Raw genomic sequence first — 26,742 nt, 5'->3', positions numbered from 1 at the left:
TCTTCCTGCTCTCTTCATGAGCTTGTTAGAATCTACGATGCAAAGAGAGAGATGGACTTTGATACTGTGCCTGGGGATTGTAAGAAGATTTCATGGCGACCCTATTTGTTTGTGAAGCCAGCTGTGAAGTCCGGCAGCCTAAACCTTAGAGCTCCTCCTTCTGCTATGGGACGTAGTGCATTTATTCATCTCCCTAGGGCCCGTCACACACCAACCCAGGCACATGTGGTTTCGTCCCCCTGTCTCCGGCTAGTTACCTGTTGTTAAATTTGCATAACAGCAGCAGCAGGGACCGAGACATTTTCTCATCCATTTTGGCTCAACTTAGATTTTAATTGAAAAGGAAAAGTGCATCACCTGCCAAGCGCTCTCCCCACCCCATTCCACCAAGGGGGTAATCAGACCCGATCCAATCTTACGCATCTTTGAGGGCAGGTTAATTAATGGTAGTTCCTGATGATTGGATCCAGAGTGTCACTCATTGGCATAGCAACCCACACCATTTGAAATAGGCTGTCACATATAGCCCAGGATGTCCTCGGGTGGATGAGGGTTAAACGCCCCTCCTCACGATCCCCCTCACTTGCTTTTTCTTTGTCTCTCTCATTAGCAAGATTGGGAAATTGGGTGTTGTGTGCATGTTGTAAGTATGGTGTTATGATATAGAGCAGATTGGAAATTAGATGCAACGAGGGAGATATGGAGAAGGTAGAGGTATGGAACTAATGGATATTTAGATATCAAGAGGTGGGGGGGGGGTAGGCAAGGGAGCGAGAGTGTGTCAAAATATCTTCTTGAAAAAAATACAAATAAAAAGGTGAAACATTTGTTCTCACTTCACAACTCAAATCCCCCACTTTATCATTGTGCTGTACATCACCCCCCCCCCCTTTCCCAATCCTCTGTGACACAGCCAGGTGACAAGGGGTTTCAGCCTTGAACCGTGAATCCTAATAGGAAGTCTATATGCAAACTGTCTTCTGGTAATGACTGACTGTGGTCAACTCAAGTAGCTAGCCGCAGGGCTAACATGGCACACCCAATTCCCATTTAACCACATTAGTGGAGTGGTATTATGGGTGTGGGGGGGGGGTTAGGCAGGTGGGGGAGGTGGCGGATGTTATTTGTAATCCCTGACCACAGGGATCCATGTAATGTCTTTGTTTTTGAGAGCTGTTCTGGTTTACAGCAGATACAATCTGAAACCCTTCCTGAACCTGATTTTCTTCACAATGGCAGATATACAATGGCAAGAAAATGCCCAGTTTGCCATCTGAGGGGAACCAGTAAAGTGTCTGTTTGTGAACATAGCGGCATGATTTGTGGTTTGATTGTTTTGTTTACAATTGGAGATTGTCCGTGCGCGTTTGTGTGTCCGAGAGTTCCTCCAGTTGAGTTAATCAAATGCTAATACTCACATTCACACCACAGGGGGAGTGGGTGTTTATTTGACAGCAGCTGAAGTGCAAATAATGTGGTTTACTACCCAATAAACATTAGTGTTGATCATGATGACAGTACCTCAGCATTGTGGATTTGTAATCCAGTACTTTAGCAAACTAAATTTGGGTGTCCTCAGTCTTGTACAGAACTTATACAAATAGATGAGAATATAACTATAATTCCAAGAATCTGTGTCTTTGGCTCGATTATCTTGCAAACTGGGCATTATATGAATTCAGGCTCAGGTCCCAACAGTCTTTTCACCTTCCCTAAGACAAAAGAAAACTAGTTTAGAGACTAGAGACAAACCTAGTGACTTTACACTACTTTGGCAATCTTCATTTTTGTTGTTGAGCAGCAGCAAATTAACCTTTTACTGGTGAATGTCATCACACTTTCCTTTCATAGTGTTCAAACGTTCCCAATATTTATAGAAGTAGGATATTAGATTGTAATTGTACTTTAATACATCTACAACACTGGGCCTCGAGGACGTGCAGTGTTGACTAGTTCATGACAAATAAATATACAAATGTGACACATTATATAAATACTGAATATAAATGGCTTTGCTGACTAGTGTTTATCCCACAGGCACTGCACTACTGTTCATTTAAAAGATTTTAAAACACTCAGAAACAACCTTGCGAGACAGCTGTATATGTGAGATCCTGACAACGCAAAAATCTATCTTGCCAAAGTACCACTGGCAACTACGCGTGTGGTTAAATTTGCCTGTGATGGACGGAGATACATAGATGGTTTCCAATAACCTGCCAGGTAGTTTTGGTCCAAGTGCTTGCCCTATTCCAAACAGTTTCCAACGACATCTGCCCAGATGGATATGTGTAACAAACCATCTGTTGAGTCAGGTAATCAGAAACTAGCAACTGCATACAGAAAGGATTTCACAAAAAACAAACTAGCACAGACTCATCATTTTATTTCTCATGACATAGGAAAATTCGCCACAAGTGGCGATAAACCCCTTATTTATGAACTATTTCTCTGCTGATCAACACTACGAATGGTAACAAATAAATTGTAAAAAGACACACTGTGTTAAGTAATTTTGTAGGCAAGTAGCCGTGTAATAAGCGGGATAATGTATAGAACACCGTTGTCATTATCGGGAAAATAAGCCCCTTCAGAGCGAAGCTACACCCCTTCGCTTTGCGTCTGGGAGCTGTTCGCCCTGTCGGGGCTTATTTTCCCAGACATGCACAGTTTCCAAAAATTGGAAGCCACCTCCCGGAAATGATTCTCTGCAGGTTGGGATGTCTGTTAACCCCACTTTGGAAATCAGATAAAGGCGTTTACATGATCAGTTTAATAATCGCATTATTGCCATTATCGGGTTACAATTAGCGTATTAGTGTGCTTGTAAATGCACTCACTGATAGGCTACTACTGTATCTGCTACTGCTAATACTATCCCAACTATAATTTTAGCTGTTAAAACTAGAATATTCTTTTTACGACTAGCCTACTTCTTCTGTTTAACAGTTCAGCTTTCAGCTTCTCCCGCAATGTATTTAAGCTCTTAGCTTTGTTAGATGATGCAGTTCAGCTTCCACCCTCCTTCTTTTGTGTGACTCGTGCATTTGTTTTATTCATTTCAGTATTCAGCGGGTATTTTCTAATTTCTGTATAAAAATAATAATAATCAGCTTTCAGCATTCCAATGCATTTTCTGCAGGAAATTGACTTTCTAGTTACACACACTCTTGAAAGAAAACAAACTTTGCTTCCGAATTTGACTAATGACTAATATATTAGTCTAAATCATTCTTCCATTTTATTGATGCCCCCACGCCCACCCTCATGCCCACCTTCTTTCATTCTATCAAACTTGGCTTTGATCTGGTGATTGGTAGTCCTCTGAAGTCCAGGCCAGCGCCCATCCCACATTTGACACAGCAAAGTCAGCTCCTTCCACAGATTAGTGGGTGCACAGTAAAAGATATAGTACTGCAAAAGTACAAGTCAAGCACTGACTACATCATCCCAATGACATTTCACTGTCATATATGACATTAAAGGCAGTTAATATGCACACCCAGTCCCAGTCCCCCTATATAATATCTTTATCTGAAAGGGAGCTTACACAAAGAATTGTTCACATTGATTGTGGAATACCACTAAAGCATTGGCACTCTGGTCATGCTTAAAAGATATACTGAGAGAACAGAGAAAGTGGTTGGGCGAGGTCCAAAAAAACGAGAGGTGGACACACAATGGTAAAAATAATCCAGAGATAAACGTGGGGGCTTTCTCCATGTTGCTATTTCTGAGTCCCAAACCTATAGAGCATTGTTTTCTGGGAGAGACGGGAGGAGGCTTAAAAGTGAGCCTGTTCTTTTCAGATAACATTGCATGTTGATTTAAAATCTGATGGGGAACTGAACCAGCAGATGGTTCAGTGACCTGAAGTCATTCCAATACAGTGCTCAGTACTCTCCCAAGTACTTCATCACCATCACCAGGGGGGTATTCCAGGTAGCGGGTTTAACAAACTCTGAGATTAACCCTGAACTCTGAGTTGAGTTACTCTAACATGGGAAACTCCGAAAATTCGGTTCCAGAAAAGCTGATATGAATTTGTTAACTCAACTGTGAGTAACTCAGAGTTAAGCGCGGGCATGAGAACTATTAAAAGCCAACATCTATGGAGCTCTGATACTAGGACCCACCATGGCACCCGGCGACAAAAAACGTTGCATACTTGTTACGACCCCCAGTCTGTGGTGTTCTGTGTTGTTCCCTGCTGTACTGTCTGTTTCCCCATAGGTGGCGCGACTCAAACCATCAACACCTATGCATGACTCCTCCTCTCCATAATCCGGTTCACCTGGTTCCTGTCGTCAACCATCCCTCCACCAGTATATATTGTGCCACTCTGTGTTTGTTTGGGGGGGGGAATAAGTCGTTGGCTGTGTTGTGTGTGGGTAAGGCCTGCTTTGTGTTTAGTTGTGTGGATTCCCCTCTGTGCTAACCATTGTCCTTCTGACTTGTTTTTTCTTGTCTTGTTGTGTTGAGTCGCTTTGTTTGTAGTGTTAAGTGTTGTTGTCCAGAACGTTTTCTTGTTCTTTTGTTCAGGGACTGGGGAGTAGTTTAGAGCTGCCCCGGGGTATACATCACCCGTAGGAACTTACTGTTTATATACACTAGCTAGACCTGGGCAGACCACCGCTGGTCTGGTAGGACACCTCATGCGTGTGTCAGTTGCTTTGTGTTTAGTTGTGGGACCTTTATGTTGATTTATTTTCTTTGGTCCTGTCCAGCCCTCCCCTTGACCCTGTTTATTATTTTCCCCATTACCATTATTATTTACCATACTGTGGTGGCAAAATAAAGCCTTAACATTCCATTCGTTTGTGTCCTTGATCACATTCCTTGCTCTGCGTACCCTTTACTAGCCTTTGAGAGTCTCTGAGCGGCGGCAGTGGTCAGGTTCCCTCCGTTACAGGCATAGGCTTTTAACAATTGGGGGCTCGTCCGGGATCTTGACTTTCTGCTGCTCAGACATCTTATTGGTCGAGGCGTGGTGTTTTGGGTGTGAGTAAAGCTCTGTGTGAAGTGTTTTGTAGTGCCATTAGGAGTGTAACATGGCGGCGTCGGCTGTTTCAGCATTTGTTGATGACCCGTCTTGTTCAGACCTGTCAGGGCTGCGTAAAGCGGACCTGTTAGCGATCGCGGATCACTTTGGCATCGCAGTCAGGAAACAAGCTCTCAGGGCCGAAGTCCTGGCAGTTGTTACTGGTGGTTTGTTAGAGCAAGGGGTTGTTACGATGGGGGAAGAAGGCGAGAGCGAGGAGGAAGATGTGGAAGGCAAAGAACAGCTAAGGTCTTCTCCCGCACGGTCGGTGGAAGTGGGGGTTGAGGGTCCTCTCCCTGCTCCTCGAACGCTGCCAAAATACAACCCCGGTTCTCCTGTTTTTCCTGGTTTGGGGGAGGCGGAACAGCTCAGCCTTCGTCTCTCCCGTCTCGAGGGCGAGCTAAGGGAGCAGGCAGACAGGAGGACATTTGAGTTGGAGTTAGAGATCAAGAAACTGCAAATACAGGCAGAAAAGGAAATCCGGATTCGACAGATGGAGCTAGAGGCGGGGATGGGCGGATCACCGTCACCTAGGGGGTTCGGACATTTTGATGTCAGCAAAAATATTGCTTTGGTGCCCCCCTTCAGGGAAGCTGAGGTAGACAGCTACTTCTCGGCTTTTGAGAGGGTGGCAGGAGCTCTGAAATGGCCCCAAGAAGTGTGGCCGTTGCTGTTACAGTGCAGGCTTACCGGAAAGGCTCAGGAGGTAGTGGCCTCCCTGTCCCTAGAAGACAGTCTCAATTATGATGTTGTAAAAGCTACAGTGTTGCGCTCGTATGAACTGGTCCCTGAAGCTTACAGACAGCGTTTCAGGAACCACAGAAAGACAACCAATAAGACGTATGTAGAGTTCGCCAGGGACAAAGAGTCCCTTTTTGATAAATGGTGTTCTGCCAGTAAGGCCACAACCCTGACAGAGGTGAGGGAACTAGTCTTGCTGGAAGACTTTAAGAATCACCTGCCTGACCATATCGTAGTCCACCTTAATGAGCAGCGAGTGGCGTCCATGGCTCAGGCGGCCGTCTTAGCAGACGAATACGCCTTAACCCATAAGACCGTGTTCTCCAGTCCCCAACCTGTGGTGTCGTCCCGTTACGCTCGTCCTCAATCGGCCGAGGGGTCTAAGAAAACTGAAGGTAGAGAGTGCTTTTACTGCCACCGGGTGGGGCATGTTGTGGTTGACTGCCCCACCTTAAAAAACAAGCAGAGATCGCCTCCACGTAGACCCAAGGAAGTGGGGTTAGTCCAGTCATTCAGCTTTACAGCTAAAACCCCTTTGTCAGAAGACAGTTACATGCCCTTTATGTCCACCGGTTGGGTGTCCTTGACAGGTGACCAAAAGAGTAGGCAACGTGTGGCTATTCTGAGGGACACAGGGGCTGCGCAGTCCCTGATCCTTGCCAGTGTGTTGCCTTGTTCAGACAGCACTGCTGTAGGCACAAAGGTACTACTGCAGGGGATAGGAATGGGGACAAAAGCAGTCCCGTTGCATTGGGTGAACTTGGAGTCCGACATTGTTTCTGGTTGTTTTCGGGTTGGAGTGGTGGAGAAACTACCCATCAAAGGCGTGTCTTTGCTCCTTGGCAATGACATTGCGGGCGGCACAGTGAAACCGGTGTTGGAAGTGGTGGAAAAACCAAACACCGGGTCAGACAATGATGTGTTGTCTTCGGAGTTTCCACATGTGTTTCCAGCTTGTGTTGTCACCCGAGCACAAAGCAGGAAGTTGGGAGACCTAGTGAATCTAGGAGATTCTGTCTTAGAGTATGCTCCTGTGTCAAGGGAGAGCGAGGCACCCATAAAGGCTGCCAGGGTGGAGAGCACCCACTTAGGGGATGTCTTGTTGTCCGCTACAACCTCCAATGTGGTTGAGGCCCAGAAGGGGGATGGTAGTTTGGCGACATGTTTTCGATCTGTTGTTTCCCTTGAGGAAGCAAAAGCCAGTAAGAGAGCGTACTACGTGGACAATGGTGTACTGATGCGCAAATGGAAAGCGAATGACGTAGATGGCGACTGGAGCACTGTGTCACAGGTGGTGCTTCCTACGTTGTATAGACAGCAGGTCCTGTCTGTGGCTCATGACCCAGCATGGTCTGGCCACTTGGGGATCTCAAAAACGTACGACCGAATTCTCCGACACTTTTTCTGGCCTGGGTTAAAGTCTGATGTTGTAGAGTATTGCAAAACGTGTCACGTGTGTCAAATCATGGGTAAGCCCAACCAATCCGTTCCACGCGCTCCTCTCTGTCCAATCCCAGTGGTGGGGGAGCCATTTGACAGGATTATTGTGGACTGTGTGGGCCCGTTACCAAAAACAGGGTCGGGAAACCAGTTTCTGTTGACCATAATGTGCTGTGCTACTCGCTTCCCTGAAGCCGTTCCGCTACGGAACGTCACTGCTAAGACCGTGGCCAAAGCGCTCATCAAATTCTTCACTACTTTTGGTCTTCCTAAGGAAATCCAAACTGATCAGGGAAGTAATTTCATGTCCAAACTGCTGTCACATGTGTTGCGTAACCTCTCCATCCGCCACCAGACATCAAGCCCTTACCATCCAGAAAGCCAGGGTGCGTTAGAGCGCTGGCACCAAACGCTGAAATCAATGCTTCGTAAGTATTGTCTGGAAACGGGAGGTGGTTGGGACGAGGGGGTGCCGTATGTGGTGTTTGCTGTTAGGGAGGCAGTACAGGAGTCTTTGGGTTTCAGTCCTGCCGATTTAGTGTTCGGACATACCCCGAGGGGTCCGTTGAAGGTGCTTAAGGAGAACATCCTCGTCTCTGTCCGCTCGGTATACTGGTCCACACGTGGTGGAGAGAAAGTTAAGTGACACTAATTATGTTGTGAGAACGCCAGAGCGAAGGCGCTCGTCAAGGCTCTGTCATGTGAACATGCTAAAAGAGTATTATGTGCGTAAACCTCTGTTGCCCAGTGTCCAAGTTCCGGCTGTAGTTGCTACTGCGGTACTGTGCTCGGACTCCCTGGAGGACAATCAGGAGGATGGGTTGGAGCCAAAGACCGCTCATGTACAAGGCGAACGGTTGAGCAATTCGGAAAGTCTGAAAGTCTTGCCGTCCATAATGCCACATTTAGACCGCCGTAAACAAAACGAACTGATAGCGGTTATCCTAAACTTTCCTGAGATCTTTAAGGATGTTCCTACCCGAACCACGGTGCTGGCACACGACGTGGATGTAGGGGGTGCTGCTCCGATTCGACAGCACCCATACAGAATCAACGCCCGTAAGCGGGAGCTGATGAGGAAAGAGACAGGGTACTTATTGGAGCATGACATGGCAGAACCCAGTAGTAGCCCGTGGAGTTCACCCTGCATCTTGGTACCTAAGCCAGACGGCACGGCTAGACTCTGTACAGACTACAGGCGTGTCAATGCGGTCACCGTGCCCGACTCTTTTCCGATGCCGCGCATTGATGACTGCGTTGACACAATCGGGTCTGCTACTTACGTGAGTAAATTGGACAAGCTGAAAGGTTACTGGCAGGTTCCTTTAACAGAACGTGCCTCGAAAATCTCAGCGTTTGTCACGCCAGACACGTTTTTGCAGTACAAGGTCATGGCATTCGGCATGCGTAATGCACCAGCTACGTTTCAGAGGTTAGTGAATAAGGTGCTCGCTGGGGTGAAGAACTGTACTGCTTACCTGGATGATTTAGTGGTTCACTCCTCTACTTGGGATGAACATGTCTCCACTCTGCAGGTGGTGTTTGAGCGGTTACAGGCTGCTTCCCTAACAGTGAATTTGGCTAAGTGTGAATTCGGAAAAACAACTGTGACCTATCTGGGAAAGGAGGTGGGTCGTGGACAGGTGCGCCCTGTGGCAAGGAAAGTTGAGGCTATCAGTCAGTACCCAGTGCCCACTTCCCGTCGCCTGCTACGCCGGTTCTTGGGCATGGTGGGTTATTACAGAACGTTTTGTAAGAACTTTTCGTCCGTAGTAGCCCCGCTGACCACTTTGATCAGCCCAAAGGTGCCCTTTAAGTGGACGCCTGAAAGCCAGACTGCCTTTGAGATGGCTAAGTTGTTGTTGTACTCTGCCCCAGTTTTGGCAGCTCCGAATTTTGACAAACCTTTCAAACTGGAAGTGGACGCCTGTGTGGTGGGGGCAGGTGCGGTGCTCCTACAGGAGGACGATGAAGGCGTTGATCGTCCTGTGTGTTTTTTCTCCCGCAAGTTTAACCCTTGTCAGGCCAGATACTCTACTGTCGAACAGGAAACCTTGGCATTGCTGTTAGCATTACAGTTCTTTGAGGTGTACGTTGGTTCGACGGCCATGCCTGTCGAAGTGTATACTGACCATAATCCTTTGGTTTTTCTGAATCCGGATGTACAACCACAACCGTCGCCTTATGCGGTGGGCTTTGGTTGTACTAGGCTACAACATCAAGATATGCCATATCAAGGGCACTGACAATGTGGTGGCTGACGCCCTGTCGCGGGTGTGGGAGAGGCCTTAGACTGGGGTCTGTCGTGTTAGTATTCACACCAACCTGATGGTTGTGTTCTTTTGGTGGGGGCGTGTTACGACCCCCAGTCTGTGGTGTTCTGTGTTGTATTTGTGTGTGTTCCCTGCTGTACTGTCTGTTTCCCCATAGGTGGCGCGACTCAAACCATCAACACCTATGCATGACTCCTCCTCTCCATAATCCGGTTCACCTGGTTCCTGTCGTCAACCATCCCTCCACCAGTATATATTGTGCCACTCTGTGTTTGTTTGGGGGGGGAATAAGTCGTTGGCTGTGTTGTGTGTGGGTAAGGCCTGCTTTGTGTTTAGTTGTGTGGATTCCCCTCTGTGCTAACCATTGTCCTTCTGACTTGTTTTTTCTTGTCTTGTTGTGTTGAGTCGCTTTGTTTGTAGTGTTAAGTGTTGTTGTCCAGAACGTTTTCTTGTTCTTTTGTTCAGGGACTGGGGAGTAGTTTAGAGCTGCCCCGGGGTATACATCACCCGTAGGAACTTACTGTTTATATACACTAGCTAGACCTGGGCAGACCACCGCTGTATTTTTGGGTAGGACACCTCATGCGTGTGTCAGTTGCTTTGTGTTTAGTTGTGGGACCTTTATGTTGATTTATTTTCTTTGGTCCTGTCCAGCCCTCCCCTTGACCCTGTTTATAATTTTCCCCATTACCATTATTATTTACCATACTGTGGTGGCAAAATAAAGCCTTAACATTCCATTCGTTTGTGTCCTTGATCACATTCCTTGCTCTGCGTACCCTTTACTGGCCTTTGAGAGTCTCTGAGCGGCGGCAGTGGTCAGGTTCCCTCCGTTACAGGCATAGGCTTTTAACAATACTCCACCAAACTTAAGATACAAGTTTTATTTCGTGTTTATGGTCTAGCACATATTCCGGGAAAAAAGCAACACGGCTGTAGCAGCGTATACAAGTGGCGTGGGAGACATTGCTGCCGAGTCAATGCATACATTTGAAGGCAATAGCCAGTCCATATATTGAACATTTAACCCCACTGTCTGTTAATATTACAGGAGAAAAAGGGTTCAATTTTTTATTAAATGTAAAAACATACTACGAACAGGTAACGCATATTTTGCTTAGGCTATACGCTTGTGATTGTAGCCTCGACGTCACCTTAGTTTTAATCATATTCGACATGATACTAAGTAAATATCAATTGGTGCCTATTTCAATTTGAAGTAGCAGTTTCCCCCAACAGAATACTTTTCATCAAAAGATGATTAAGATGACGAAGACACATTGACTGCTGCCGCAGAAATGGATTCAGAGAATTATTTATGGTAGCTACTTGTAGTTCTCTCCCCATGTACTTTTATTTACAGGCTTGTGCGGAATTGTCAGTTACACTGACATTGTGAGAATAATTAATATTTAAAAAACGATTTGCACATTCTGATCCTGTTGAACAGAGCATGGATGCTGTATACAGTGAGATGTTAATTTAATGGCAGGGGAATTTTGCATGTGGAGCTGTGAAATGTAGCTAATGTAATCTCATATATACCCAGTTACAAGTAAGTGAGTTGTACAAATTGCAGCTCATAAAGAAAGTGCCAAAAACTTACCAAGAGATGGTGTAGGCCTACTTAAGGTAGAAGAATAAAGGCTAATCTCAAAAAAGATTTAATGGAACACCAGTTACGAGAGGATGATGCATGGTCACAGGGGATGTTAATTGTAGGAACAAAATACTACATTAATATTAATTGTTGAATTTGCTGAATTTCTATTTTGACCAAGAGATGTTGTACTTAGAAGAATAAAGGCTGATCTTATAAGGTTATCAACCTGCTCCCCCCTCTCATATGGTAAAATATGGAGTTACTGGGTCTGAGTCTCACCTTGATGGCTCTCACATCTTTGTAACTTACTGTAGCATTGCTCGACATGTTGATAAGTAAGGGTCAAGATTCTGGTGTGATTGTAGTTGTGCTTGGGTATAAAAGGAATTGTGAAGCATTGTTCTGTGGATTCTTGATCTCCTGAGACCTTCTCCTCAGCTCTGGCTTGTCCTACTCCTTCTTCCTCACCTCATGCTTTCTATCTTTGGTTTACAATAATCATGGTAGAGTAGGCATAAGAGTTAACTTCATGGATTGCATTAATTTGCAATAAGATAAAATGATTATATTATTTAACCTTAATTTGACCATTCTTGCTCTGATTTAACCCAAAGAGTCACATAACTGTAATTCCAGTGGTATTGGCATTATTTGGTTAATGTTAACTCTGTTCAGTTTCCCATCTTCCTTCAAACCATAGGGGAATTAGTTTAGGTTGTTTGGCCAATATATTGACCTCCAACAATGTCTAAATAGATTTGCTGAAACAACAGTTAAAAGACGGTAGCCAACATCATGTAAATTGTAGGAATCATATGAATCATGTAAATTGTAGGAACAATAGCCGATAGAAATAGGCTACTCATTGTTAGATTTCTATTTGTAGGCAATACAATTTAAATTATTTGTCTTTATTTCAGTGCCAAAAGGCATTTGGCCAATTCTGAGTGCAAATCCACGGCGAGTAACACTGCCGATGAAGACCCAAGGGCTGAGAATGTTGCTAAAATAAATTACAGATTGTGACAGGAAACGGTCACGTTAACTTAACTATTCATCAGGGAATTAAAGTACATCAAACTGCAGTCTTAAAATCGTCTCCCGGTGTATAACTAAGCAAATACAATTTTGTTCGAGATCGCTCGGCTGAACCAGGAAATTATATGCCGTGTCTGCCAACGCTATCAGGCTCATAAAGTGGGAGGAGATTGGTAGAAAGCAGAGTTTGGCATGGAAAACCTGCTAGCGAGCAGGTTAGTTTCAAGGAGTAAGTTACCATGGAAACTTACCAAAAGGTTTCGTTACCTCTCTTTCTGGAACGTGGAACTCGGAGTATGCCTCTTTTCAGGGTTAAACAAAAGTTTTCACTAAACCTGCTACTTGGAATACCCCCCAGTTCCTCATCAGCAATCACCACCAGTACTTCAGCACAAACCTCAGTTGCTATTTGTCTGGTGTTGATAACACAGCTAGGGAAATGTTCACCCTGGCCTTTGCCTGTGGCGTTTCTGCAGATGTTTTGCCATTTTAGGTAGCTATCTCCCAGAAGTTAAGGAGCTGCTAAACTGATGTTCTTCTATAGGTAATTACCTGTGGGTTTGTGACGTTAATGACTGTGGCTAGCTAGTTAGCCACCCTTTGCTTCCTTTTCTCCACAAAAACTAAAAGTGATGCCTTAACTATGTAACGGAACCTTGTAGCTGGTACAAGCAATGCTTTTAGGACCAAGACAAACATTTTGACACTGACATTGTCTATGTTGTGCAAATATTGGGTGGGAAAGTTATCATCATAATAATAAATAAAGATTATATATGAGAAAGAATATAGGTTGTGCCTCGCCAAAGGCAAACACACCCAAATAAGCTTCGAAATGACTGTCTATCCAAAAAATGTGAATTGCAAATTGAAAGGTTGTCCAGCAAGTAGGCAGGCCTGTTTGTGGAACATTATTTTATGATAATGGACACCTCGTCTGGCTTACACCATGGTCCACTTGCCCAAAAAAATTTACGAACAAATTAAAGTTTTTATGGGTTTTGCAATCAAAAGTTTTACACATAAGCTGTGCCAACTCTGATTTTTCTAGTCCTCTCAGCTCATAGCTCAGCCAAAGCCAGTTGTTTCTATGAGCCAGGAAGCTGACGTTTTACTGATGCTGTTACTTTTTAAAGTAATAATTCCCTAAATAGATATTGCCTAACCAATCTGCTCAAACTGTCACACAATTCCTGTTTGAGGTATACAGTTTGGTGCACGGGGTTCCCGAGCCTTTGCATTCAGACCAGGGCCGCCAGTTCGAATCTGAGGTGGTCCTGACCCTCTGTCGACTACTAAACATAAAGAAAATGCGCACCACTCCTTACCACCCTGCATTGGACGGCATGGTGGAGCGTTTTAACAGGGCTTTAACCAATTAAATGGCTAAGATACTTATGACGTGAGGGTGAATGGGACGATAATGTCAAACAGGTGGTTTTTGCATTTACTCTTCACCTCACTCCATCACCAAGTTCTCGCCTTACTTCCCGGTTCATGGAGGGGAAGCTAGGATGCCTACTGACTTGTTACTGGGCACCCGAGAGTTGGACCATTACAACATCTCATGCTGAGTTTGTGACTACTGTACATGCTAAACTGCACCACACCTTTAGCAGGGATAGAATGTATAGTCAGGTAGCTCATGACCGACAAACTGTACTATGATTAGGGATTGCTACCGAAACCCGGTATTACACTGGCTCCGGTGCTAAATTATGAAAGACCATAGTATCGATAAGCTCTGATGCTATCAGTTCTGTTTTCTGTGATGGTGATGTGATTAAGAAAATATATTACATTTTGTATTATTGTTCTGCTCCCACTCAAAGTCAGCAACAAAGCAACTCAGCATTGACACCAAACTTGGTTTAGGGACTAGCGAACCTGTTATAAAGGGATCCATAAAAGGTTGTGTCATTTGACCTCTAGGGCAGCGGTCCCCAACCCCCGGGCCGCGGACCGGTACCGGTCCGTGGGTCATTTGGTACCGGTCCGCAGAGAAAGAATAAATTATTACATTATTTCAGTTTTATAAAAAAAAAATGCACTTTAAATATTTGTTTTTGTGTTGCGTCTTATTTTGAAGGCATGTTTAAATGTTACCATAGCGACCAGAGAGTGTTTGGGGCAGAGCGGGGCAGAGCCGCAGAGACATGGACATAATAAGGGCAGAGAGGATTCATGTTATGTTGTTGGCACGATGTTACGAGGTCGCTGCTAATAAAGTTGCATAAGAGTACACAGTGGATTCACGTTTATTATTGTATTTAGAAAATGCCACCGTTTGTATGCCGGTCGTATCATTTTATTTTATGTATTTATGCGCCACGCCTTAAAGGCCGGTCCGTGAAAATATTGCAACATTAAACCGGTCCGTGGCGCAAAAAAGGTTGGGGACCGCTGCTCTAGGGGATGCTGTTTTAAGCACAAATTTGGCACAGATCATTTTCACACCAAGCCTCACAAAAAATATCACTTGGATTTTTGATTTTCAAAATTGTTTAACCAGTACAGACAATCAAAATCGGCAGCTAAGCAACCAAACAGGAAGTTGTGTCATATCTCAACAAATATTTGATGGATTCAGACCAAAATTGTACTCTGAACCCTTTTCTAAAAAAGGGTAGTTTGACCTGCTTGGTCCCCTCATTGCTGCTTGCAGCTGTATTTAAAACAATAGGTTTGGAGGCGATATAGTCAAAAAAAATACACAGCTGCAGCAGTCGCAAACAAGCGTCACAATTTACCCAGACATCGTATCCTCTCTAGTTCTTTATGTCTTTGAATAATGTAGTTAGAACAATATTCCTTTTGGGTCAAATGATTCAACCCCGTTATTCATTAGACATTAGTGCATTCGTTTTCAGACTGTCTCAGACCTTTGAAAAGACCCTATCTGCCTTAAATGGCCAATTAATTAATGACTAACAGTATTGCTTCCAATCTCTGTCTCTCTCTCTGTCTCTCTCTCTCTCTCACATTCTCCTCACCCACATTCCACACTCTTAATTTCCCATCCTCTCCTTCAGACACTGTCAGTCCCCCACTACCCAGCCGCCCTTCCACCCCACATTGTTGTCTTTTCGCTCCAATCCTCTTTGTAGGAATACAGTCAGGGAGTCAGGGTGTCAGGGAGTGTAAAATCAGAGGTTCATAATATACTGAATCAACAGTTCATAAGCATCTCACTCACTAAATCGATTTTAAAGCACTTTCTGGCAATGTGTTTCAGCCAGGCTACTGTGTTGTGACCCCCCCATACTTGAAATACATTGAGACTCAGCTAATTCATCCCTTGCAAGTGAATCAAAGATGAATCTTGATTTATTTTGCCCTGAAAACATTATTTTGCTCACTCTCAATCCTCCATAATGTACACATTTGGATGTGGACCAGTAAGAGGAAATGGAGTGTAAAGAAGAAAGATTTGTAGCTTTGCAGCCAAAAGCATGTCTGAGCATTCTGTTCTGGATGGAAAACACGAATATTGGACAAGCTGCATGAGAAGTTTTTAATCTTTTGCACACGTCGCTATATTTGTGCCAGCTGCTGCCCCATGGTGCATCTTTAAGGGGAGTGCCGAGGCGGAACTGGGAATACCACCTGGGATTCTGAAGGTGTGCCGATCCTTTAACCCGTTAATTAGTAGCGTCACGTATATGTGATCGTTCGAAAGCGGGCCTCACAGAGTACCGTCACACATATGTGATTCTGAACATTCCAACCGACTATTTTCCGATAGACAAAAACTATATGACAAACGCTATAGCATGGCTTCAAAATTTACAATTAGGAGGCTAACAAGTAACACTAGCAGGTAGTAGCATTGCTACGAGTATTATGCTAGGTTGCTAGGTAACGGAAGCTAACGAAAGCTAGCTAGCTTTCGTTTAAAAAAAATAACTCACTCTGGTGGCAGCGTCGGTAATATTTAGAACTCACTCCTCTAAAGGTTAACCCTGCACATCGGCAAGCACGTCCCCACAGAAACGGTCTACACTCGCTCTCGTATTCTATATTGTTCCTTTTTTCTCCACCTCTCTCTGCCCTTTTTTCACTATTCCCCTCTCACTCACTCACTCATGAATTGGTGGCCAAGCAGCGAAGCCACCTATATCGTGTTTCTCCCTTGTCCTAATATTATTGGTGGCCAAGTAGCTAAGCTGCGGAGCCATTTAAGTGTTACTACCTTTTCTTATTAGGGTTTCTTCGGTAGGAGAACCCTATTGTTATTGTTAGTTGGGCCTCAATCCTTCGGCAAGAGCACAACCATTGTTCTCTCTCATATATATTTATTATTCTTTCTTTTCCCATGCCTAAGGATCCGTCAATATTTGGACTACATCGACAATGTCAGTGTCAAAAGGTTTGTCTTGGTAGCAAATGCGTTGCTTGTATTTTTTATTACGCTCTGTTGCACGGTTTAAGTTGAAATGAAGTTTTTGTGGTGAAAAGTTGAGTTAACGGTGGCTAACTTGCTAACCACAGTCTCTGACGTTACTAACGTCATGAAAACACATGTGACTACCTGTAGCAGAACATTAGTTTAGCAGCTCGTTAACTTCTGGGAGATAGCTTGGCTAACTATAGCTTTACTGCCAAGCAGCTGCAGAAACGCCAAGCAAAGAGGCCAGGGTGATAACTATTTACTCATTTTACCTTGTGATATGAGACACAATTGTGAAATGTACAATATGAGCTGATATTATTAAGGAATTACATCTTCTTTCTGCAACAGTAGTCTACTATTTCACTGAATCATTAGCATCATGACATTGGCCTCTGTTACCCGGGCGACAGCAGTCTGTGATGCACCTGTTTTCAATCGTAAAAATAAACATTCCTCACAAATACATTTTCCTTGTAGGATTTGGACACATTTTCCCTTGTGTCCAAACTTCTGACTGGTACTGTATGTGTAGGCCGCATATGCAGTTATGCTAATTTGGGACCACAAGAGCAATGGAAATACATGTCTGTGTCAAGTCAATTTTGAAAAGGTTTGCAATATTGAGGAGGAAACCCATTGCTCCCCTGCAGCTATATTTAATATGTTTCTCCCATTGGAGTCTATTGCAGCCCCTAGAACTGTATGGTAAAAAGTTGTCTTCTTCTTTGTTTGTCCCTTCTTTATTTCCACAAAGTTTCACGTCTCCCATTGGAGCACTCTAGCGCCACCAACGGGTCAAAGTTGGACTTGTGTTTACACACGTTACCTTTGAACCGTGTGACTGATTTTCAAAAATGAGGTACTGTTGGATTCCCTGGATCAAGACGAGTTCAACACACCCTATGGCGTCAATTTCCGGTTGTATAGATTTTCAGCCATTTAGAATAGGTGCGTCCGACATGACCCGACTTCATGCAGCGCTGCAGGCGGCTGACTTGAAACAGTGAATTCTGGTTAGACTTTTTGTCCGACTTGAGACGGCGCCGAGGATACGTCACTGTGACGTCGCCATCAAAGTACCGTGAGATCGATACGAGAACTGCCGGCTGTGTAGCCGAGTGCATTTTTTCAAGAGCAACTGCACGGGTTCAAGTGACGACACAGCTATTTCATGATTGGCCAGACTCACACACAACTTTTTTGTGTGTTTTGTAATATTTGGACACCTTCAGTTTCGCCAACGCTCAAAAAAGTTTAATTGGATAAAAAATGTGTTGAAGAAAGGGTTTTAGTCAACCTTTTCACTAACATAAAAGACTAAGTTTAACTAGAAAATGCTTTTCCTGCGAAACAGCAGTGAGAATGCTGAAAACATGAATGGGGATAACTGAACATGCTAAATAAGCCGAAAATAGTGAACATTTAGTAGAAAGTTATAAGCCGATGTCTTGTGAACATTTTAAAGGGGCAATTGACTGGGTTTTTTGCGTATTTCACACTGTTCCTTAAGGTCTCCGAATAGGGTATGTAACATTGGTTGGGTTGAAAATGGCCCGGGTGATGTTCTATGCCCTCTGACAGATCCTCTGAAATGTTCCCGGGAAAAAACACTAGCTTTTCTCCTTTTATGGTATGCTCATTAATATTTAGATAAGCTGCGCGCTGATTGGTTGGTTATCAACGAGTGAAGCTGGGAGCAAAAACACAACACGGCCAACAGCAGCACTCGCTGAAACACCGAAGTTGGAGACTTGAAATAAAAACGCGCAAATAAATCTATTGTGTCTACACAACACTGTTTTCAACAGATTGACTATATATCATTTGAAATGATAACATTACTTTTTTCCACTTCTGTTGTTGAATCAAACTGGATTGACTTAGGTGGGTAGAATGTTAGGCTACAGCTTAGCAACCAAAGGCCCCCCCGATCTGAACCCGAGTGGTGTTCTGTTGTTGGACTTCTGTGCTAAACACGGTTTGTCCATAACGAACACCATGTTCAAGCATAAGGGTGTCCATATGTGCACCTGGCACATGGACACCCGAGGTCTCAGTTCGATGATCGACTTCGTAGTCGTGTCGTCGGACTTGAGGCCGCATGTCTTGGACACTCGGGTGAGGAGAGGGGCGGAGCTGTCAACTGATCACCACCTGGTGGTGAGTTGGCTGCGATGGTGGGGGAGGACGCCGGTCAGGCCTGGCAGGCCCAAACGTAATGTGAGGGTCTGCTGGGAACGGCTGGCGGAACCCTCTGTCAGAAGGAGCTTCAACTCCCACCTCCGGGAGAGCTTCGATCATGTCTCGGGGGAGGCCGGGGACATTGAGTCCAAATGGGCCATGTTCCGGGCCTCCATTGTTGAAGCGGCTGACCGGAGCTGCGGCCGCAAGGCGGTCGGTGCATGTCGCGGCGGTAACCCTCTGACCCGGTGGTGGACTCCGGAGGTGAGGGATGCCGTCAAGCTGAAGAAGGAGGCCTATCGGGCTTTATTGGCTGGTAGGACTCCTGAGGCAGCTGATGTGTACCGGCAGGCCAAGCGGAACGCGGCTCTGGCGGTCGCGGAGGCAAAAACCCGGGCATGGGAGGAGTTCGACAAGGCCATGGAGAATGACTTCCGAACGGCTTCAAAAAGGTTCTGAACCACCATCCGGCGACTCAGGAGGGGGAAGCAGTGCTCTGTCAACACTGTATACGGTGGGGACGGTGCGCTGCTGACTTCGACGGGGGACGTCCTGGATCGGTGGAAGGAATACTTTGAAGACCTCCTTAATTCCACCAACACGCTTTTCGACGTGGAGGCAGAGTCTGGGGACATCGGGGGGGGCCCTTCTATCTCTGGGGCCGAGGTCGCCGAGGTGGTTGAAAAGCTCCGCGGTGGCAGGGCCCCTGGGGTGGACGAGGTCCGCCCGGAGTTCCTTAAGGCTCTGGATGTTGTAGGGCTGTCTTGGTTGACACGACTCTGCAACATCGCGTGGACATCGGGGACAGTGCCTCTGGACTGGCAGACCGGGGTGGTGGTTCCCCTCTTTAAAAAGGGGGACCGGAGGGTGTGCTCCAACTTTAGGGGGATCACACTCCTCAGCCTCCCTGGGAAAGTCTATTCAGGGGTCCTGGAGAGGAGGGTCCGCCGGATTGTCGAACCTCGGATTCAGGAGGAGCAATGTGGTTTTCGTCCTGGCCGTGGAACAGTGGACCAGCTCTATACCCTCCGCGGAGTCCTGGAGGGTACATGGGAGTTCGCCCAACCAGTCTACACATGTTTTGTGGATTTGGAAAAGGCGTTCGACCGTGTCCCTCGGGGGCTCATGTGGGGGGTGCTCCGAGAGTACGGGGTACCGGATTCCCTGATCGGGGCTGTCCGGTCCCTGTACGACCGGTGCCAGAGTTTGGTCCGCATTGCCGGTAGAAAGTCGAACTTGTTTCCGGTGAGGGTTGGACTCCGCCAGGGCTGCCCTATGTCACCGATTCTGTTCATTACCTATATGGACAGGATTTCTAGGCGCAGCCAGGGTGTTGAGGGGGTCCGGTTTGGTGACCTCAGGATCGGGTCGCTGCTTTTTGCAGATGATGTGGTCCTGTTGGCTTCATCGGGCCGTGACCTTCAGCTCTCACTGGAGCGGTTCGCAACCGAATGTGAAGCGGCTGGGATGCGAATCAGCACCTCCAAATCTGAGGCCATGGTTATCGACCGGAAAAGGGTGGAGTGCCATCTCCGGGTCGGGGAGGAGATCCTGAACCAAGTGGAGGAGTTCAAGTATCTCGGGGTCTTGCTCACGAGTGAGGGAAGAATGGAGCGCGAGGTCGACAGGCGGATCGGTGCGGCATCCGCAGTGATGCGGGCTCTGCATCGGTCCGTCGTGGTGAAGAAGGAGCTGAGTCGAAAGGCGAAGCTCTCTATTTACCAGTCGATCTACGTTCCTACCCTCACCTATGGTCACGAACTATGGGTAGTGACCGAAAGAACGAGATCGCGAATACAAGCGGCCGAAATGAGCTTTCTCCGCAGGGTGTCCGGGCTCTCCCTTAGAGATAGGGTGAGAAGCTCGGTCATCCGGGAGGGGCTCAGAGTAGAACCGCTGCTCCTCCGCGTCGAGAGGAGCCAGCTGAGGTGGCTCGGGCATCTGATTAGGATGCCTCCTGGACGCCTCCCTGGTGAGGTGTTCCGGGCACGTCCCACTGGGAAGAGGCCCCGGGGAAGACCCAGGACACGCTGGAGGGACTATGTCACTCGGCTGGCCTGGGAACGCCTCGGGGTCCCCCAGGAAGAGGTGGTGGAAGTGGCCGGGGAGAGGGAAGCCTGGGCCTCCCTGCTTAGGTCGTTGCCCCCGCGACCCGATCCCCGGACAAGCGGCAGATGACGAGACGAGAGACAATCGCCCCTCCATATTACTCCATCCCCTCCATATCACTCCACATAGACCTCCATATCAACCTCAATACACTCAAAAAAATTGAATTGAAAAATAAATTGAATGTTTCGAATCTATGTAAACTCCTTGTGTTGGGACAACACAACTGAATGGAGTAGAATTTACGTGAAATAGTAATGTCTAACCAAATCAATGTAATTGCTTACCTGTAACTTAAATCGATAAAGTTAAGTGAACATGCAGTAGTTTATTTAAAACTGTCCAAATAGGTTTCATTCAACGAACACAAGATTTGTTTCAAATAACTAATTTAAATTATGGACAGTGGTTCCATCCTATTAGTTCTTGTTACTTTAACTCAATAGTATCTATTTAAAGTTACTCCTTTCAAAGTAGCATTGCTTTTAAAGTCATGTAAAGATAAGATATGTAACAAATTATCAAACTGTATTTGTAAACAGTTGCAATAAACAGTTTTAACAGCCTGCTCAGCCATTATATCCAAGAGTTTTTAAACTTGTGCAAATATATTATTAGCAAGACTTACTTTTACACATTTTTCAAAAAAGTCAAAAGACTTCTGCAAAACTATAACATTTGGTAAAAAAATACAATATATTTTTTTTATACAAATTTACACAATACAATAATGATAAAAATAAATCCTCCATGCAACCAAAATGTCCAATGGCAATGTGTCTGACAATTATCAAAGGACATATAACTGCTCAAATGTACTAGACATCTTTCACAGAAAATAACAGATGCACTGACCACCAAATAGGCAGTTTGCAACTAAGTTCAACAACATTGATAAAACAACAAGTGTAACCTGCAATAGAAAATCAAAATATAGCATTTTCTTTCTTTTTTTTTTTTTTTTTACATTTTGGCATTCCAGGAACAGTCCTTAGACTCCTTACTCAAACACATCAGAGAAGAAGCTTGGTCTTCAGTGTTTGCACTTTATTGGACAACTTGTTGCCATCTAGCTCCAGAATTTTTTTTTGAAGGACTTCGAATGTATACCTGAGCTCAGGAGGGTAGCTCAGGTTCAGTCCATAAATCAGTCCCAGCAACATGGCTGTTGCGTATGGGACACTGATGAGGTCCTGAAGAACCTTTTGACCCTCTAACACCACTCCAAGATCTGCTGGGCTGTCTTCCATGTCTGCACCTTCAAGTCTCATGACATAAATTCCCATCACAGTCTTCTGGATCGCCTCCTCAGTGCTGGCAACGTCTGTATCCTAGAGGGGATCTTGAAAAAGAATACAGTACTCTTAAATTCCTGTGTATCAACTTTAACAAAACATTTAGAATCTTTAAAAATACAGCAACATTTTAAAAAGCACATACTCACCATATACTCCCCAATCAGACTGCTAGGGTCTTCGTTCAGGTCTGCACAGAGAGATCTGATGATGCATGCTCTCTTCACTTCAATGTCATCAGTCTAAAGATGCAAATAACAACATTCATCTATTATTACTTTGCCTGATTATTTCCTTAAGGGTAATACAGGCAAGCAGTCAAGATGTACTTCTAACAAACATTAGCCGCTTTTCCAATGTTGCCAAGCATTATTAGACCTTATATAAATCATATCCATACCAGCTGAGCAGGATCAGCACAGAATGGAACAGTTAAACAAAGAGAATGGTTTGGTCCAATAGTGGAAAAGCAAATGTCTTTCAATACAATGAACAAAATGTTGAACATCTGACAGGTTACAGTGATACTTTGTATTTATTGTATTTATCATGGTAATAAAACTTATCTTTTTAAAGCTGTGGGTTGTTTTTATGCACACTCATGACCATAACCCCAAAACTCAGTGGCCAGTGAGAGAATAATGTTCTAATACAAGGTTTTTGTTGAGTACAGTTTTTCTTACCCGTGTAGTGGGCACCAAGAGGTTTTAAGTCTTTGTCCAAGAACTCCTCCTCGGTTTGCAAACATCTTCATCAGTTTTCCAGAGTATCCATCCAGCTTGACACCAATGGGATAGTCGTAATTCTCTCAAATTCTGCACAAACCTACAAACACATGAAAATGTATTTGTTACAAAACCCAATAGTCTAACAGCAAACAACAATTTCTATTAAAAACTTTCAATTACTTCTTCTGTTCTGAAAAGAGCAGGCCACCTGGTTTTGAAGTTTGCGATGAGTGGTTCCTTGATCACCTTGTGTCTCCTAATTGAAAAACTCTTGTCCATCAGCATTCTAATATTTTTCTCATTGTTCTTTTTTACTTCATTCAGAAGTGTTTTTCTGACTGCCTCAAGAGTTTTTTCCGTTTCCCCTTGTGGATGGGGAGGGTAGTAATTCACCTCAGCTTTGAGTGTTTTTTTTACATTGTATGTAATACTAGATATACCACCTGGCTTGTGCTTGACTGAATTTACAGCAACTTCTTAGCAGCCAAGATTTCTTAATCTTGTTTATAATATAAACTGGCTTTCCATCCACTGTATCCAGTTATAGAACCTTTCTCTTTCAAGCAAGGATGCTTTTGAACAAGTTCTGCAGCTACCTGATCACATTGCGCATCAGAAGAGTAGACTTTGTACTTCACAATTTCTGCGGCAAGTCCATCTAAAATTGAGATTTTCAGTTTTGGGTCAGGACTGGGAAAAGTGCCCTGTATTTTGAAAGCTGCATTACATTGTTCCAGTTTGAGCTCTGAGTCATATGTGAAACGAGGCACAGTGAAAACAGCAGCCCATGCAGATGACTTCATGCTGGAGGACGACTCAGGAGAAAAACTTGCAGAAGATTCAGAGTGTGTTGAAGTAGATGGAGGAGGTGAAAGTAAAAGCGCGTCACAGGATGAGATTGACAGAGCTAGTGAGGAGCACGCACTTCCACTTTGAGATGTGTCCACATGTCGTATGGGCGAGTCATTACAGTCCCTTGATGCTATCAAAAATACCACTTTCAGGGTACTTTTGTCTTGGATTTCTGATGTGGACATGAGATTCATGAAGTCATTGTCAAAGTCTGGGTCCATGAATTGCAATCTAAAATTTCATTGGAGATTACACTGCTTTGCAATTTCCTTGGTTAGATCATCAACAGAAGTAGGCATGCCATCATGAAGGATCACCCTCTGAGAGTTATCCTCTCCAAGAATAATTCTTAGACGGATTGAAGTCGTCATTGTGGTAAGTCTGTGAAAACAAGGGGATCAATTGGTTGTAAGTTATCATTTTAACAAATGCAACTAAATTAATGGTTCAAATAAAGAAGCAAGCAGTAAAAAAAAAAAAAAAAAACATGAATACACTGTAAATACACCTTTTATGCATGTACTTGTCTTTTCAAAGTCACCAAGCGCAAAGGACCAACCATGTAGTCAGCCAAAGGATAATCGTCAACTAAATCTTCATGTTCAACAAAGAACATATCTCTTGTCGGTGATGCACTAAGTTCAAAAGCCCTGAAGTGTTCCCTGTACCAACCACCCAATCTTCTCATTATGAAGCACAATGTATTTTGAACTATACAAATCTGAACAATTTCTCTGAAGTCAGGGAGGCCACATGTAGTTCCATGTGCCAGGATCATACCACTTCTGAAGTTCATGCCCTTGCTAGAGACACTCCTAGCCAAATGGACCCCTGATACATTTGGGTATTTATCTTTGATCACGTGAGCTACCTCTGTGTGCAAAACATCAAGAGGAACTGTTGAGGCAGTCGAAACTTCCAGTGTTTATCAATGTTTCAATGTTTTTCATGACTACTTTTCAAGTGGTAGGAAATCATCAGCTGATGTTTTACAGCGAGGGAGTAAGGAATATTTTTGAAGCAATTTGTGTGCCGTGCAACATAATTAAAAAAGCTGTGCTTTGCTTCAAAACGCATAGTCCATAGACTGACAAGAGGACCAAACGATTTTACCATCTCAGGGTAATGCTCCAAAAAATTGTTCTTAGGCCGAAGTTTGACATTGGGGAAAAGTTCTTGGTACCTCTGCCTGTGGTAGAATATGGATTCATCTGCGTGTACTAGGGAAACCACCAACTCAACAATATCCTTCATGTCCATTAGCACCTGCCACGCAGGCTTACCTTCAGGCACCACATGCCCAATCAGAAATGGAAGCAATCTGATCAAACTCAAATTTTCATGGGCATTCCCACCAATTGTGTAGTGCCGTGAAAATGTACAAGGAATTGCATGAGGCTTGTTCTTCTTGTCTTCCCACTTGTAGGAAAACTGGAGAATTGATTTATTGAGGCTTTCCAATGAAAAGTATTTCTTGGATATCAGCAAAGCTACGCAATGTGCAAGTTCTACAGACACTACACCCTCCAAAATGTCATGTAGCACATCTGGTGGATAGGCAGATAACACATTGAAATGAGAGAGGTGCTTAGTAAAAACACATTATCTTTTCACTCCACAACAGCTTGTGTCATTCGCCAGTGCAATTTTCACATGATCTTGATGACGATATTTATATCTGACGTTGAATGTGCAGACCAAACTTCTTTTACCTGGACATCAGAATTCTTTCCCATACAAAACCGACGAACTCAGTTGAAAAGCTTTCAACAAAGCCAGCAATACCATGTCGTGCCAAGTTGTCTACCACCACACAATAAACAGTAGCTTTAAGAAAGGTTCCAAGAAGATGAACAAATATGCCATCTATTTCTAGAATTGAAAGGTCACGCAGAAGAGGACCAAGGACTTTCTCATACCCATAGTGCTTCAAATCCTCACTTTTGCACAGAAGAACCAAATAGATTGAAGAGAGAGATGAATTGGAGCCTGGGGGTAAATTGCTCAAAATCCAGAACACAGTAAAAAGTTTCTTTCGGGACGTCCCAAGTGGGTTACACACCTCAAAATTATCTGCATATAAAGTCAAAGAAATTGTTAAGTCTTCTCCAGACAACAAACTGTTTTCTTTGAAGTGAGTACCATCCTGAAATGATCTGTAAAAATGGCTGTCACAACTAGCTGGACTAGTTCTTGCTCTGTGATTTTTTTCTTTTTAAGACAATATTCAATAGGTTCCACAACACTAAAGCTGTCTTTGTAAAACATTGCGCTTATGTGTAGTACCTAAGGCAGTGGTTCTCAACCTTTTTTCAGTGATGTACCCCTTGTGAAATATTTTTTCAGCCAAGTACCCCCTAACCAGCGCAGAGCATTTTTGATTGAAAAAAAGATGTAGGCCCTAATACACAGTGCTATGCCATTGTAACGGATGTGTTCAGGGCATGTACAGGCACAACTTATGGGTGGGTTATTAGATTTATTTGCTCCTGCAAAGGACAATGAAACAACAAATTGCATCTTATTTTCTCTCTCTTTGCACCTCAGCTTCCCTCAAGCAATACAAAATGTAGTGTTCATTCAACATTACATCACATATTCAATGCACACTACTAGCCAAGAGCTATTCAAATTTGACCAGAAAACATTTAGCAAATTAATGTTAACATCACGAAAAACTATATCCAGAGGAGATAACAGTGCCACCTAGAGCAGTGGTTCTCAAACATTTCAGCCCACGACCCCTAAAATAATTGGTGCCAATGACTCGCGACCCCCGCATCCACGGAGGTGGTTTACGTATATGTGGGAGTAAAAATAGGCCCTGGACTTTGATCCAGACCCGCCCACCAGAACCGGCCCCCGTATACACCACCACAGCTGCCCTGCCCTGCTAATGCATGCACATTCTGAGATAGATGTGATGTTAGTTCAGAAGATCAATAGTTAATGCGAGCACGCATAGCACGCAATCCTAATTTTTTGTGCCTTTATTTGAGCGCAACATATTTTGAGCTTTGTGTAAAATAGACAAAGCCGTTTTTCAAT

At 44.4% G+C, this 26,742-nt stretch overlaps 2 protein-coding genes across 3 annotated transcripts in view; one reads left to right on the top strand and one right to left on the bottom strand.

The window, feature by feature from the left end:
• The window catches only part of doc2b (double C2-like domains, beta), a 303,902-nt gene that overhangs the window by 4,152 nt on the left and 273,008 nt on the right, over positions 1-26,742 (top strand). The gene's annotated exons all lie outside the window — the stretch shown is intronic.
• On the bottom strand, positions 21,956-23,831 carry LOC146288747 (uncharacterized). The gene is given in 5 exon segments (XM_084698133.1): positions 21,956-22,161; positions 22,264-22,356; positions 22,798-22,939; positions 23,051-23,348; positions 23,351-23,831. Coding segments are annotated over 3 exon segments (711 nt in total). The 5' UTR covers positions 23,646-23,831; the 3' UTR covers positions 21,956-22,161; positions 22,264-22,356; positions 22,798-22,821.

This window comes from Hypomesus nipponensis, chromosome 5, assembly GCF_054491055.1.
Source record: "Hypomesus nipponensis isolate SF chromosome 5, ASM5449105v1, whole genome shotgun sequence".
In the NCBI taxonomy this organism is placed as follows: domain Eukaryota; kingdom Metazoa; phylum Chordata; class Actinopteri; order Osmeriformes; family Osmeridae; genus Hypomesus; species Hypomesus nipponensis.
This window is presented reverse-complemented; position numbering and strand designations above follow the sequence as displayed.